At 36.5% G+C, this 14,277-nt stretch overlaps 2 protein-coding genes across 2 annotated transcripts; both read left to right on the forward strand.

Moving 5' to 3' along the window:
* Positions 1-1,322: 1,322 nt before the first annotated feature.
* Positions 1,323-6,243, forward strand: LOC18029177 (increased DNA methylation 1). Its single transcript, XM_006414558.2, has 8 exons — positions 1,323-3,816; positions 4,089-4,206; positions 4,306-4,394; positions 4,577-4,815; positions 4,914-5,000; positions 5,166-5,265; positions 5,359-5,560; positions 5,664-6,243. Exons 1-8 carry the CDS (start codon positions 1,660-1,662, stop codon positions 6,068-6,070), a joined length of 3,399 nt encoding a protein of 1,132 aa, XP_006414621.1. The 5' UTR covers positions 1,323-1,659; the 3' UTR covers positions 6,071-6,243.
* Positions 6,244-7,022: 779 nt separating this feature from the next.
* On the forward strand, positions 7,023-8,761 carry LOC18029178 (imidazoleglycerol-phosphate dehydratase 2, chloroplastic). Its single transcript, XM_006414559.2, has 8 exons — positions 7,023-7,286; positions 7,367-7,488; positions 7,675-7,779; positions 7,870-7,962; positions 8,059-8,133; positions 8,216-8,278; positions 8,379-8,488; positions 8,600-8,761. Exons 1-8 carry the CDS (start codon positions 7,073-7,075, stop codon positions 8,625-8,627), a joined length of 810 nt encoding a protein of 269 aa, XP_006414622.1. The 5' UTR covers positions 7,023-7,072; the 3' UTR covers positions 8,628-8,761.
* Positions 8,762-14,277: the final 5,516 nt, after the last annotated feature.

Here is a 14,277-nt window from a genome sequence, read left to right on the forward strand (position 1 = left end):
GCCGGAAGCGGTTTCTCTGGCTGCCTGGAGAGACTTTTTTTTTTTTTTTTTTTTTTGGTCGAAATGGAGAGACTTTTATGTTGCAGGTTGTGACGTAGTTCGTTGAAATGGTTATTTTTGTGTTTGTCCTCAAAGAAACATGGTTTGAGTGCTTGCCTCTGGTGGGAATTCCTCGTGGCGACAATGATGAAGACTCGGTTCTTTAGAACTGCAAATGCAAATATCTGAACACGCGTGTACATAATTTTCTTGTTTCTTTGTTTCATATTGTTCTTTGTATTTGTTTGTAGTTTTTGATTTTTCTGCATTCTTAGTTATTTTTGTAACTTTGTTGATGCAAAATTTTAAAATTGGTATAAAATTTAACATTTAAAAAAAAATTTGATCGCTACCATTAACGATAGGTAAACAAACAAGGTCATATGTTTATATTTAAAAGCTCACATTGTTTCTAGAGTTAAGTATACCATACGTACAGCTACAATACACTTCATCAACTACAAGTCCGTAATCTCATATCACCTTAGATGCTTTGCAAGCTTCTGAAAGGATACATACATATTTTTATTTCACAATATGCCATGAGATGAAATTAAATGACCAAAGTATCATAGTGTAAACTAATAAAACTTAATAACTGCTATAACACGCAGTTTACACCAGAAAATGGTGTCTAATCGAGTTAATCGCAAAACTTCAAATGTTAACGTACCAAAACCAAGCCAAACCGGACTAATGTGGACCTTTTTAAATGGAGTAAACGAACCAAAATCGAGTCGGTAAACGAGAACCGGGTTTAGTTAATTCCTAAGATACTCGTCTTTAGTTGTGTACTGTACTAACATGTATACCTTGAGGGGACATGTTTCCAGTAATTGACAGAAATTATACAAAATTAACACTAGCGACCCTTTTTTGGCGAAGCCATAAGATCTTGCCACGTCATTTTCCATTGTCGGAAATAGCTCTCAGATCTTGCCACGTCTTACGTCACTGCCCAAAGGTTTTTTTTTTTTTTTTTGGTTTAGTCACTACCGAAAGTTTAACAAGCGATTTGCGTCGTCCAACGAAATTTGGAGGGAAAAACGAAGAGGTACGTACAAACTACAAGAAGGTTTTTTTCTTTTAATTTTTTTTTTATCCTCAACGTAAAAATAAGCACAGAAAATAAAATTTTAATTAAGCTCGTGAGAAAATAAAAAGTTTTTTTTGTCGTCAAATAAAATAAACATTAAATTTAGCAAAAAATTCTATTTACATTATGAATTTTGATTTTTGTTTTTTTTTTACAGTGGAAAATATAATTAAGGCCGTGTGGATCAAACGCTCTCTTCTTTCTTCCAATTTTCTCGTGTTGGTGGCCGGGAAATTACATCTCCGCCCGCCGCCGGAGTAAATCCAGGCTATTTAATCGGCGGAAGCCATCCATTTTGCTCGTTTCCGCGCCGGGAATCATTCGCCGCAGCTACTTTCACGTTTCGCCTCTCGTTGAGGGAATTTTGGCAGATCGATCTATCGTCGATTTAGATCTGGCGTTCCTAGGGTTCTTCACCGTTGGAGATTCATGGTCTCCGGTGATTGCATTTTGGAATTCGTGGTGAAATTGTGGGAAATCTAGGGCTGTTAATCGGATTCCGGTGGATTGAGTTTTGGGTGTCCATGGAGAGAGGTGGCAGGAGATCCGGCGAACCTCCAGGTATATTGATAAAGAAAAGAAGTTCCTCTGGTTGCTTGATTGTGAAGAAGAGCGATGGGGTTGGTGGTAGAGTCTGCTCGTTTTCAGATAGTCGTCCGATTTTGGATAGGAAGAGGTCTAGGATAATCAAGAGTGATTCTGAGTCTAGCGACAAACTTACGATTCCTTTTGAACAAGATATGAGACACTATCGCAATGTAGAAGAGAGTCGTTTTGGCTTGAAAAGGGATTTGGTTGAGGGGAATGGGGATTGTTTTGTGAGAAAGAGCAGAGAGTGGAAGGAGAGTAAGAGGCATAGATTAGATGATGATGAGGATGATGACGATGATGATGAAAATGAGGAGAGTGGAGACGAATTGTTAGCAATGAGGATGAAGAGATCCTTTGATGGTAGTGAAGTTAATTTGGGGTCTGGTCAATTTGGCATTGATAGGGAATATGGAACTGGCTCTAGTAGCAAAGATTTAGATATCGAGAAGAGAAGAAAACCATGGTTAGATGGATCGGGGAACATAGGTCTTGCTAATCAAGGTTATAGAAACAGGTGTATGGTGAGTGGAAACGATAGTAAAACTCATGCGTTACAGAGGAAGTACAAGCGTGACATGAATTTCGATGTACCGATCAGGGTTCAGGGGAAAAATGGTGTCCTCAAGGTGATGCCGAAAAAGCTGAATAAGGTGGGAGGGTTGCCGCAAAATTTCACTGACATGGAAGCTAAACAAATTCAATATGGCTCAAAGGTTCAAGAGACTGGTAAAATACGTGTTGCTATCCAGTCCCCAACCTCTATTAAAACGGAAAATATGGCGAAATTGCTTCCCCCTGCGAGGATTCAGTCAAATGGGTTGAAAATGGCCACGGCCTTAACCAGGAAGAGTAAGGGCCAGGAGCAAGATTCTGAAGATAGTGATACTTCGGGGAGGCTACAGAAGAGAGTCATTCAGCCTCATAAGCTCTTCCAGATATCAAGCACTGGAGGAGAAAAACCCTCACCTGAAGCTTCAACGCCTCCAAAAGTCAGAGATGGAAAGATTAGGCGCGGTTCAGGCACGGAGAAACAGAGATTACGTGAGCGAATCAGGGAAATGTTACTGGAAGCAGGGTGGACGATTGATTATAGACCTAGAAGGAATAGAGACTACCTAGATGCAGTTTATATAAGCCCCAGGGGAACAGCATACTGGTCTATTATCAAGGCTTATGAAGCACTTCTTAAGCAGTTAAATAGTGGGGAAAAAGTGACCAAGCCTTGTGAAGATAGTTCCTCATTTACTCTGATCTCAGATGAGATACTCAGTCAGTTGACACGGAAAACCAAAAGAAAGATTGAGAAAGATATGAAAAGGGAGGAACAATGTGCCAGTGATAGCGACGGACAAGCGACTTTTGGAAGAGATTTCTCAGCTAATAGAAACGAAGTAAGAAACGGTGATAGATATGTTCGTAATGAAGAGCGAAGCTTCTCTCCAGAGGGGGTTGCCATGTCAATAAAGAATGAGGTTAATGACAGAGACGGCTCACTGGGTACAACTTCAAAAAGCGAAAGCCCTTTGCATCGCCAAACTGAAAGATCAACTTGTTCCTCCTCTCACCGTGTGGATGGAGGGAAAAGTACCAAACATAGTAGGAGTACATTGTTGGTACGGCGTTCAATCAAGGGAGATAATTCAGAGAGTGATGGTTTCGTGCCTTCATTTGAAAAACGTACTGTACTGGGATGGCTGATTGATAGTGGAACCATACAGTTGAGTGAAAAGGTGATGTACATGAATCAACGACGGTCACGTGCTATGCTTGAGGGTTGGATAACAAGAGAGGGGATTCACTGTGGTTGTTGTTGTAAAACTCTTTCAGTTTCGAAGTTTGAGATACATGCTGGAAGCAAATTGCAGCAGCCATTTCAGAACATATTTTTGGATTCTGGGGTTTCTCTTCTTCAATGCCAAATCGATGCATGGGATAAGCAAAAGGGTGTTGGGCACATCGGTTTTTGTTCGGTAGATGTAATTGCTGATGATCCAAATGACGATGCTTGTGGTATTTGTGGAGATGGAGGTGATTTAGTTTGTTGTGATGGCTGTCCTTCAACTTTCCACCAAAGATGCCTAGACATACGGGTATGCTGATTTTGCTGTTTTTTTATATTTGTCTTCGATGGATTATTTTTTAACAAGTTAGTGCTAAGCTATGCAAATTTACAAAAAGGGAAAGAATGGTCAATGTGGTGCTCCTTATGAAGAGATGTTAGATAAAGACTTATAGCTAAATGAAGGGATAAGATTCAAAACATATATAATCTCTATCGAGCAGTGTCGTTGACTTTAACTACACCAGGGTTGTTTTAGGGTCATCTGATGCCTTATTGGATCTTTTTGAGGTTCAATTACAGATGTTTCCCATTGGTGATTGGCATTGCCCCAATTGTATATGCAAATTCTGTAAGGCAGTTGTCGAAGATTTTACTCAGAGTGTGGGTGAAAATACCTGCAAAATGTGTGAGAAAAAATGTATGTCATTTGTTCTTTCACTGCTTTGAATAATTCATATTTGTTTTCACTCAGTTTTGCTTATTGTTTCTAATTGACGTTGGAATTCTCCCTTTCTAGATCACAAATCATGCATCCTGGAGGCAAATACTACCTCAGCTGGCACCACTGAACCAGTTGACTCCTTTTGTGGAAAGACGTGCAAAGCGGTATTTTTCTTTCAAGTCTCAAACCCTTTGCAACTTCCCTTCATTTTATAAAAGCGTGATCCAGCTTCTAGGCGGTAGATATTGGACGTCCTTAAAATAATTGCTAGGCGACTGATTTCTAAGGATTTTCTGTCCTTAACCAAAGCATTCTGTTAAAGTAAAATGCCTTTTTGATTTAACAGCTCGCTGAAGGTGTCAAGAAGTATGTCGGTGTCAAACATGAGTTGGAAGCTGGATTTTCATGGTCTCTAGTTCATAGGGAATGCAAAGATTCAGAGTTATTCATAGGCGGACACCCTCATAACGTGGAAAGCAATATCAAGCTTGCCATAGCTATGACAGTCATGGATGAATGCTTCCTCCCTATTATTGACAGGAGGAGTGGGGTGAATATTGTACGAAATGTCCTTTACAATTGTGGGTAAGCTTTTCAGCACCTCAAATTTGTTTTCCTACTGGTAATGTATCTTTGGTATCTCGTTGTGTTGATTATTTTGGTTTATACATTGCTTCTCGTAGGTCGAACTTCAATCGGCTAAATTTTGGTGGATTCTATACTGCTTTACTTGAAAGAGGCGACGAAATAGTCGCTACAGCATCTATTAGGTTATTTCTCTCCTCACAATCCTCTGTTTTAGTTTTTTAATCCTATGTGTGAGATTACAACAAAAAGGATCGCTAGTTTCTTTTTTCTTTTTTTGGTTTTGATGCATTTTTGTTGTTGCTAAAAGGAATATACATGTTATTAAAGATTCTAACTCTTCTGTTCAGATTTCATGGAAACCGGCTAGCTGAGATGCCGTTCATTGGAACTCGGCATGTCTACAGACACCAAGGGATGTGTCGCCGGCTTTTCAGTGTTGTTGAATCAGTAAGCTAATTGTTTTTCTTCTTTACTTTGATGTAGCGAAAGTTTAAACTCTGCTAATTTGTTTTCTGGTTCTCTATGTTTTTGTACGTGAAGGCTCTTCAACATCTCAAAGTCAAATTACTTGTTATCCCTGCAACTGCTGACTTTAGCCATGTTTGGATATCCAAATTCGGTTTTAAACATGTCGATGATTCTCTGAAGAAAGAAATGAGGTCCATGAATCTACTAGCCTTTCCCGGCATTGATGTGTTACAGAAAGAGCTTTTAGCACCAAGACATGCTGAGTCTGACACAGGTTTGCTTTAATCAATTTAGCTACTTTTTATCGATCTTGTGTCTCTATAATTTTGTCGAATTTCTTACTTATTGCACCATTATCTGTGACCCATGCAACGAAGGCTTTGATACTTCGATCAAGGCTAACCAAGTGTCTGTCTTGGAGACAGCATCACCTTCGGGAAATAAACCGTTGTCAGATGATGATGTGGTCAAACACCAAGTGTACGAGGATGTCAATTCCGCTTCCCGTGATGGTTTAGTCCCGGGCTCATACGACGATGGATGCTCTAAAATGCAAGAGGCAGAGTTCAAAACATCAACCATGGCGGAGGCATCATCAGAGATGGACTGCAAAACAAATTCATATAGCGCTTTTGTTGGAGAAGAAGAAGAAGAGAATTTGATGGAGTCTCCTCCTCAAAAGAACAGCGACATGGCTTTCTTGGATCATATTATCAGCTCCCCAGTGGATACTGGTGAAACGGAAAACAGAGAAGAAGATGATGATTTTCCGGCAAAGCAATGAAGCAGAGTTAAATTGTGATCGCTGTTTATTTTTTTTCCTTTTTTTAATAGCATTTTGGTGCTTTTCTAAATAGAATTTGTTAATAATGTCTATATTCGTTTTATGCATATATATATAAATATATGTTCATGGCCTCGTGCCTTCTCCTGCCGTCGAGCTTCACGACGGTGAGTTTTTGCCCTCTTATCTTCTGTGTTATCATCACCTCATTTATTCCTCCTCCACCATGTTCGACGAAAATGCTTCTTAGAACATTTACTTCTTTTTTTTGAGCATGTACTACTTCTCATTTGTTTAAATTTGTTTTATGAAGCATTTAAATCGTTGCATGTTTCTCCCAAATCGTTGTTCTCATGAGTCATGAATCTCGCAAACAAGTTCTTACTTGTAGAATAAACAAAAGAATTCTTGCATATGAGTGAAATTAGCACCCGGCTCTGCCCATTCACAAGAACTCGATTCTATGTCCAAACATATGTGGATAATTGAGTACTTTTAGCAATTTGTTTTCTCTATTTTTACAGCCATTTCAAAAAAAAAAACCAAATATATTACAATTCACATCAATCCATTGATCTGAATGTTGTAAGCAAAAACAAATATAAACAGCTTTTGTTCAGAAAAGCCATCCCCATTTCTTCAGTTTTCATACAAATATTGTATCCATTGTTTTAAGATTATTTCCTCAAAAAAAAAAAAAAACAAAAAGAGATATTTTAGAATACCTCGTATGATATGAAAAACTCTTATTTTTTGTTTTGTTTTATATATAACATTTCTCGTTGCTCTCTCTCTCTCTCCTCAATGCCTTGCTCGAGCATTGAACCAGTCACACGTTGCACTTACAGTGCCATCGCAGACCAATCTAGCTTCAAGAGCAAAGGCGAAAATTATTTCACTTTTATTTTACTTAAAATCTTGACTTTGACATTCCGACATTACGATGTCGTTTATGGTTTAGAAATCACAAATCAAACCTTCTTCTTCTCTCTCTACTCTACCATGGAGCTCTCTTATGCGCCGGCCATCTTCAGCCACTCTTCCTCCACCCAGTTTCTCCGATTCTTTCCTCGGCGATTATCAATCGCATCTTCTCTTCCTCCTCCTCGATTCCTACGGATGGCGTCTCAGTCTCAGCATCACGAATCTGTCCCCTGCGCTTCGGTTCCCGGAGATAACGGTTTCCCGGCGATTTCCTCTTCTCCGATCGAATCAGGTTAGCTCTTTGATTACATATAGATGAGAGGAATCTCATTTCGCTCTCTGGTTCCTGATTTCTCGGGTTGATTTGATCAGGTCGAATAGGTGAAGTGAAGAGAGAAACAAAGGAAACAAAGGTCTCTGTGAAGATAAACTTGGATGGTAATGGAGTTTCAGATAGCTCCTCTGGGATCCCTTTCCTCGACCATATGTTAGATGTAAACCATTTTGTCTTATCAATTCAATTCTTGGACATTTCATCAAGTTTGATTCGTTTTTGTTTCGTTTATGAGATTGACAAGAGCTTAATTCAATCGATTTTAATGGAACCTTGTTCGATTTTTGAGTGTTGCTGAAACACTTATGGTTTCTGACCATTTTCTTATGTTTTGTCTTTTGATAAGCAACTTGCTTCACATGGATTGTTCGATGTTCACGTAAGAGCTACCGGTGACACTCACATCGATGATCATCATACAAATGAAGACGTTGCTCTTGCCATTGGAACAGTAAGTCAAAAGAAAACCCGCTTTCTCTTCTTGTAGCAGCATTTCTTTGGAAGTTGGTACTGTAATTTTGCTGTTTTTGTTATCTCTCAGGCTTTGTTAAAGGCACTTGGGGAGCGGAAAGGGATTAACCGTTTCGTAGATTTCACAGCTCCTCTTGATGAAGCACTTATACATGTTTCCTTGGTATATATAATTACAATCTGTGAGCTTGCTGTTTGCATCTATCTAGTTTTGTGATTCAGTAATTTGATAATTGATGATGGATGAAAATTTTGGCAGGATCTATCTGGTAGACCATATCTTGGTTACAACTTAGAGATACCAACGCAGAGAGTAGGAACATACGATACGCAGGTCACTTCAAGTTTCAGGCTTTTTCTATCTTTTTTCTTTCTTGGTTTGTGTCAGATCATTGAACGAATCTTCTTTCATTTAGTTGGTGGAGCACTTCTTTCAGTCATTGGTGAATACTTCTGGTATGACACTTCACATCCGACAGGTATTACGATTCCAATATTTGATTAAGGCAAACAAGAAAACTAATGTTTCAGAACTCTTTTTCTTGACAAGAATTTCTTCAATTCGATTTGTTATGACAGCTTGCTGGTAAAAACTCTCATCACATAATAGAGGCAACCTTTAAGGCCTTTGCAAGGGCTCTCCGGCAAGCAACAGAGTCTGATCCACGTCGTGGTGGGACAATACCAAGGTTTGACTCTGAATTACAGATGCAAAAACTATTCTTATTTCAGTTTTAAGAAGAATGTATTATGATGAAAAAACAAGTCTTGACGTTTTTGGTTTATCACATATTTTGCAGTTCGAAAGGAGTCTTGTCTCGATCTTAAGAGCCGGTGAGAAAAAGAAAAACCGATTCTGCCTGTTGTTTGGAGTTGATGATGAGCAGACCACATCAGTTGTTTCATGTACAATTTTGGATCTTTGTTCATTTGCAAAGGTTGATGCATTTAAGATCAGTTTTCGTAAAATTCTTTATATCTGGTCAAAAGAAAAAATACTTTCCCACCATATATGTTATATTCTACCGTCTTCTAGATTTATAAAATGTAACCTTCTACTGTATATATTCGACCTTTGATACATCCAAAGATAAAATATACAATACTATGTTTTACTTTCAAGATTTATTCATCTTTTTATTAACTGTCGCAACTAAAGGAATGATGTTGAAGCACAAAAAAATATTAAGTAAACTACAACTCAAACGTATGATAAAAATTAGAAGTAGGACCAAAAGGAATCAAAACGTATGTAAAAATTGATCTATCAAACTAAGATGAAAATAGAAAGTAGGAGGAAGCTGAATCCGATCCAAACATCAGAGGTTGAAGCTGCGCTATGTGGAGCTGGTGATGGACCATTATTAACCGGTGAAGGAGACGGAGAGGAGGAGACATTCGGTGATCGGACCGGTCGGGGAAGTGGAGCTGCAACGGGACCCAACGAGGCAGGTAGGACAAGGATTTGAAGCTTTTGTCCAATGTCACAATGACCAGGAACTCCACATATGAAGTTTTGGAGTCCCGGTTTGGTTAGACTGATCGTATCAGATCCGGTTTGGTATTTTGCCAACAGTTTAGACGGTTCACACAGCTCGAAATCATTGTGAGTGACTTCAGTGACGTCGTGGAAATCGTTGTTGTATTCAAAAACCAAAGAGTCTCCCACTTGAAAAGTTCTTGAAGAAGCCCAACAATCGTAGTTGACGCCTATCATGGTCCATCCGCTCGAGTCGCCGACTTTGTGAACGGTTCCTTCAATGGAAACTCCAAAGAGACTAGAGAGCCATAAGAACCAGTAAAGAAGTGAAGAAGAAGGTGTTTTTTTTTTTCTCTTGATCAAAGCCATGATCGATTTGTTTTTCTTTTTTTGGAACGCGGGAATTAAGGAAAAAGAGTGTGAGGTTTATTTATGTTTTGAGTTTTTGTTTTGTGAGAATTGAGAGTGGTTTATATAGAGGGTTTGGTGCACCGCTAATCATAATATAAATCCTTTTCCGTTGACGATTACGTGTAACTAGGTATCTGTCTGCGGCGGGCGGACACAATCAGCATACAAATCTTATTATAATTTGATTTTAGAAATTTTTGTAATATAATCATTATATTTTTATATTTTCAATAATGGAGACTAAAATATTGTATAAATATAAATCATAAAAAAACTAAAAATCCATTATTATTATTTTAAATTAATTAATATCAATCGTATATTAAATTATTTAAAATCGTATGTACATATTAAGTAATATTATAATAAACAACTACCAAATATAATTAGTAATAATAATAAAGAATAATTAAATTGTAGATGAAAATATAATAAAAAGAAATATTCAAAATAAATAATAAGATTTAACACGCAAGTTTTAAGTTATATAAATACTTATACAAAGAAATTAAGAGAACACTACTCCATTAAGTATTGTTATATATATCTGGTTTAGGAGTGTCTTTTTATCCTTGTTCCGACTTGTGTCTAAAATGTGCTCCACCTCTCCCGAATCCTGGAAGTGTAAGAGACATATACATATTGTAAGGTTGTTGTATATACAAAATTCTCTAATTATCATTTTCAGATTATTTACTTTCACTTAAAAATCAGGGTATCATCAGTGTTAGGATCAAGGAGAAGACAGGAAAAAGCAATTGCTTCATGTGAATGGATAGTTATTTCATCTACACGCATAAAATGATTAATAGGAAATATACATGCAATATAAAACATATATGGGACAAAATAAAAATAATAATGACAAATGCTTGATTGTCCATATCTTCTTTTTTATTTACACTCCAATCGGTTAAAACAGAAACCGCAAAAGGACCAGTGAATCCTTTGGTTCTTTCTTTGATATCAGCGGCAAATTCTCCGTATGCGATACATTTCAACTTCACATCCCTTTGATTTAAACAATTTAAGTTACAAACTTTGTTACTAAGACATAGTGACCGTGAGAGAAAATATAACTTACTCGAGATCTGTGATGGTGAAAGTTATTTTCTGAACAATCTCTCCATTAGGGTTATTTTCTGTTTCAATGTTGCTAACATTTTCCATCACACCAATGAGATCTACAAATCAATTATGAGAGAAAATTTTATCATAAATGAACTTCATATTTTTTTTTCTATATATGTACAAATTTATAGATGAAAACACTAAAACGAATATTATAATTTAATCTTACCAACAGGATACAACTGAGCGTAAGGAACTCTGTATATCTCACTAAAATGGACAAATTTCATAAAGGGATCTATAGTCAATGGTCGTAGGCTTGAGACTTCTGTCTCAGTAGTGAGAACGATCTGATAATTGTGTCTCGTTGTCCTTCCCTCATTCTTCCATTCAAATGATATCAAGCCGAATTTATACAATTCAAACCACAGTCCTTCAGTCCCAACACGGTAAAAATATGGAAAGGCGAGGTTACCACATGAAGCATTAATTCTGCAACCCTATATACAATGAATTTTGAAAAGAGATTAAACAAACAATAAATATAGACAAAACAGTTATATATTCATATTAGATAATACTTACATTTTCGTCGACTAAAATGAAATTCATCCCTGGTAAGCCTTGTCGATCAGGGTGATTCCATCTTTTCAAAACTTTGACATGTATTTTCCAATCTCGTCTCGATGCATGTAACTCATCAACAAAGTTATATGTAGTCATGGGGATAATGTTTTGAAAAAGTCAAAGAAATGGTTGGGAAGAAGGATTAGTAATTTAAACCAAAATTAGAATAAATTATTATTTATTAATAATTACAAAACAGGCTTGTAAATATCAAAAAAATGTGTAACAAAACTAATAATGCATCTAGATTATCAATTTTGAATCTTTATACTCGGTCTAATCCATTAGACACCATCTGTATCCAGTCCATCTAATCTCTCCCTAGTCCTGAAATTTTAATAACAAAAAACAGATATACATAAGGTTGGCAAACTACTGTTACGCAATTTAGACAAATCTAAATATTGTTTTTTTTCTTCATAAATCAATTTAGACAACACAGAGAAACATATTTATCTATTGCGCAAGGTTAAAATTTCAGCAATCGGTGAATCAGTGATAAAACGGAACACACCATCATCATCATGATCCTTGATAGACACATTCTCTAAAATATATATATATATATATTAAAATATACTACGATTTTATAAATAACATATTGATATATCATTAGAAAACAAACATAGCCCTGTCAATTGCTACACACCAATCGGTTAACACACATATAGCAAAGGGACCTTCGTATTCTCTACACTTATCTCTTATTTCAGTTGCCAACTCACACGTGTGCAACACACTCAAGCATAAATTTCCTATATTTGACAAACAATGTAGTTAAGAATTAGTTAGTTAGACTTCAAACATATAGTTTGAAATATACTTACTCGTCATCTATTATCTTAAATCGAATTGATGATGAAGTCTTTCCATCATCTCACAGCGTCTCCAAAAATGCATAAAGGTTTAAATTTCAGCAATCGGTGAATCAGTGATAAAACGGGACACACCATCATCATCATGATCCTTGATAGACACATTCTCTAAAATATATATATTAGAATATTGTTACATTATATACTACGATTTTATAAATAACATATTAATATATCATCAGAAAACATATCCCCGTCAATTGCTACCAACCAATTAGTTAACACACATATATATAGCAAAGGGACCTTTGTATTCTCTACACTTATCTCTTATTTCAGTTGCCAATTCACCGTGTGCAACACACTCAAGCATAAATTTCTTCTATTTTGACAAACAATGTAGTTAAGAATTAGTTAGTTAGACTTCAAACATATAGTTTGAGATATACTTACTTGTCATCTATTATCTTAAATCGAATTGATGATGAAGTCGTTCCATCCTGATCACAGCGTCTCCAAGGTGCATAAAAGCTTTTGGCCATCTCACCGGATAATTCACAACTCAAATTAACACCACTAAATTAAAACACGTAACACATAATCAGCTAAGCAAAACAAATAAAACGATAATATACAATTTAAAAACACTCAGCAGACAGTACCGTTTATCCCTCAGACAGAATGTTACAGTTGAATATGCACCTCATTTTTTGGAATCATATACATCCTTACATGGACTGCCATAGGAAGGAACAGGATGCTCTCCAGAGAGTAAACCACACCACGTCCCAGATCGACTTACATTTAAGACCCGACCTATCAAATCTTCATAAACAATAAAAAATAAACCATATTAACATCAACAACATAATAATAACGAAATTCAATATCTAAACCGAAAATAAACACACCAACTAAATAGTCATCATCATGGGCACGATCCAATATCCTTTGAAAATCAACAAAGTCAAAATAAGCGTTTTCACTCCACGTGAAGTCTTGTCAATGATAGTTGATGGTAGGAACAATATTTTGTATCTATGAGAAATCAGTCTACAACTATCCTCACACTCGAGAACAGAAAAACGACTGATAATAATCCAACTACCAACATCTATGCGAGACGCTGTAACATCGATCTCACCATCTCTAACAATGGCCTGAATTTTAACACCCTGTGAATAAAACAGTCAATTAGACATCAACACAATTTTATAATATTTTTTCTCATAATATAATAAATACCTGTTCATTCGATAATATAAGCTCCAGGGAAGAACGATTTAAAATTAACATATGCACCCACGTCTGTAAAACCTTAACAAAGATAGTACAACCATCTTTGGAAGGTCTCCAACGGGACACACACCTTCCAAAACACATTGAACCAAGAGAAACTGTATAAATACACACCGAATTCTGGTATCCCGATATACTAATATTCTTTTTGATTAGTATATCATTCGGTTCGATGTTTTGGTGATCCTCACTATCATCGTCACTCTCAGTCTCATCATCCAACATAACATCTTCATCATCATCCTCATCATCATCAGTCGAATCAGCATCGTCATCATCTTCATCTTCATCATCACCACTATCACCTTCCGAGTTATCACTTGAACCATCAGATCCTTCACAAGACTCACCGTCGTCAATAAAATCATCTTTAGAATCGTATTCATCTGTTTGGTCCATATCATCGATATCATCGTGCGACTCGGCATCAGACCCCTTGTAATCCTCAAAAAATCATAATCATCATCAGTACCACGGCCAGATAGCACCTCGGTATCATCAGACTCATTATCTTCTGCATAGATAAAAATATGAAAAAACAACATAGTTAGAATTTAAAAATAAATATTAAAATAAGGGAAAAAATTGTGCTCAAAGCAAAAAACGAACCATTGAAACCATTAGATTCTTTATTTATAATCCAAGCCTTCCTCGCAAAATCCCAAAGAAAGGTCTTGTGAGCATGATCGCTCGAATTAACATGATCAGAACCTAAATGCACAAAACGAACATCAGAACAAACATAAACACATATAAAAATTTAATATACATCATT

The sequence above is a fragment of the Eutrema salsugineum genome, unplaced genomic scaffold (assembly GCF_000478725.1).
Source record: "Eutrema salsugineum unplaced genomic scaffold, Eutsalg1_0 scaffold_1, whole genome shotgun sequence".
NCBI lineage: Eukaryota > Viridiplantae > Streptophyta > Magnoliopsida > Brassicales > Brassicaceae > Eutrema > Eutrema salsugineum.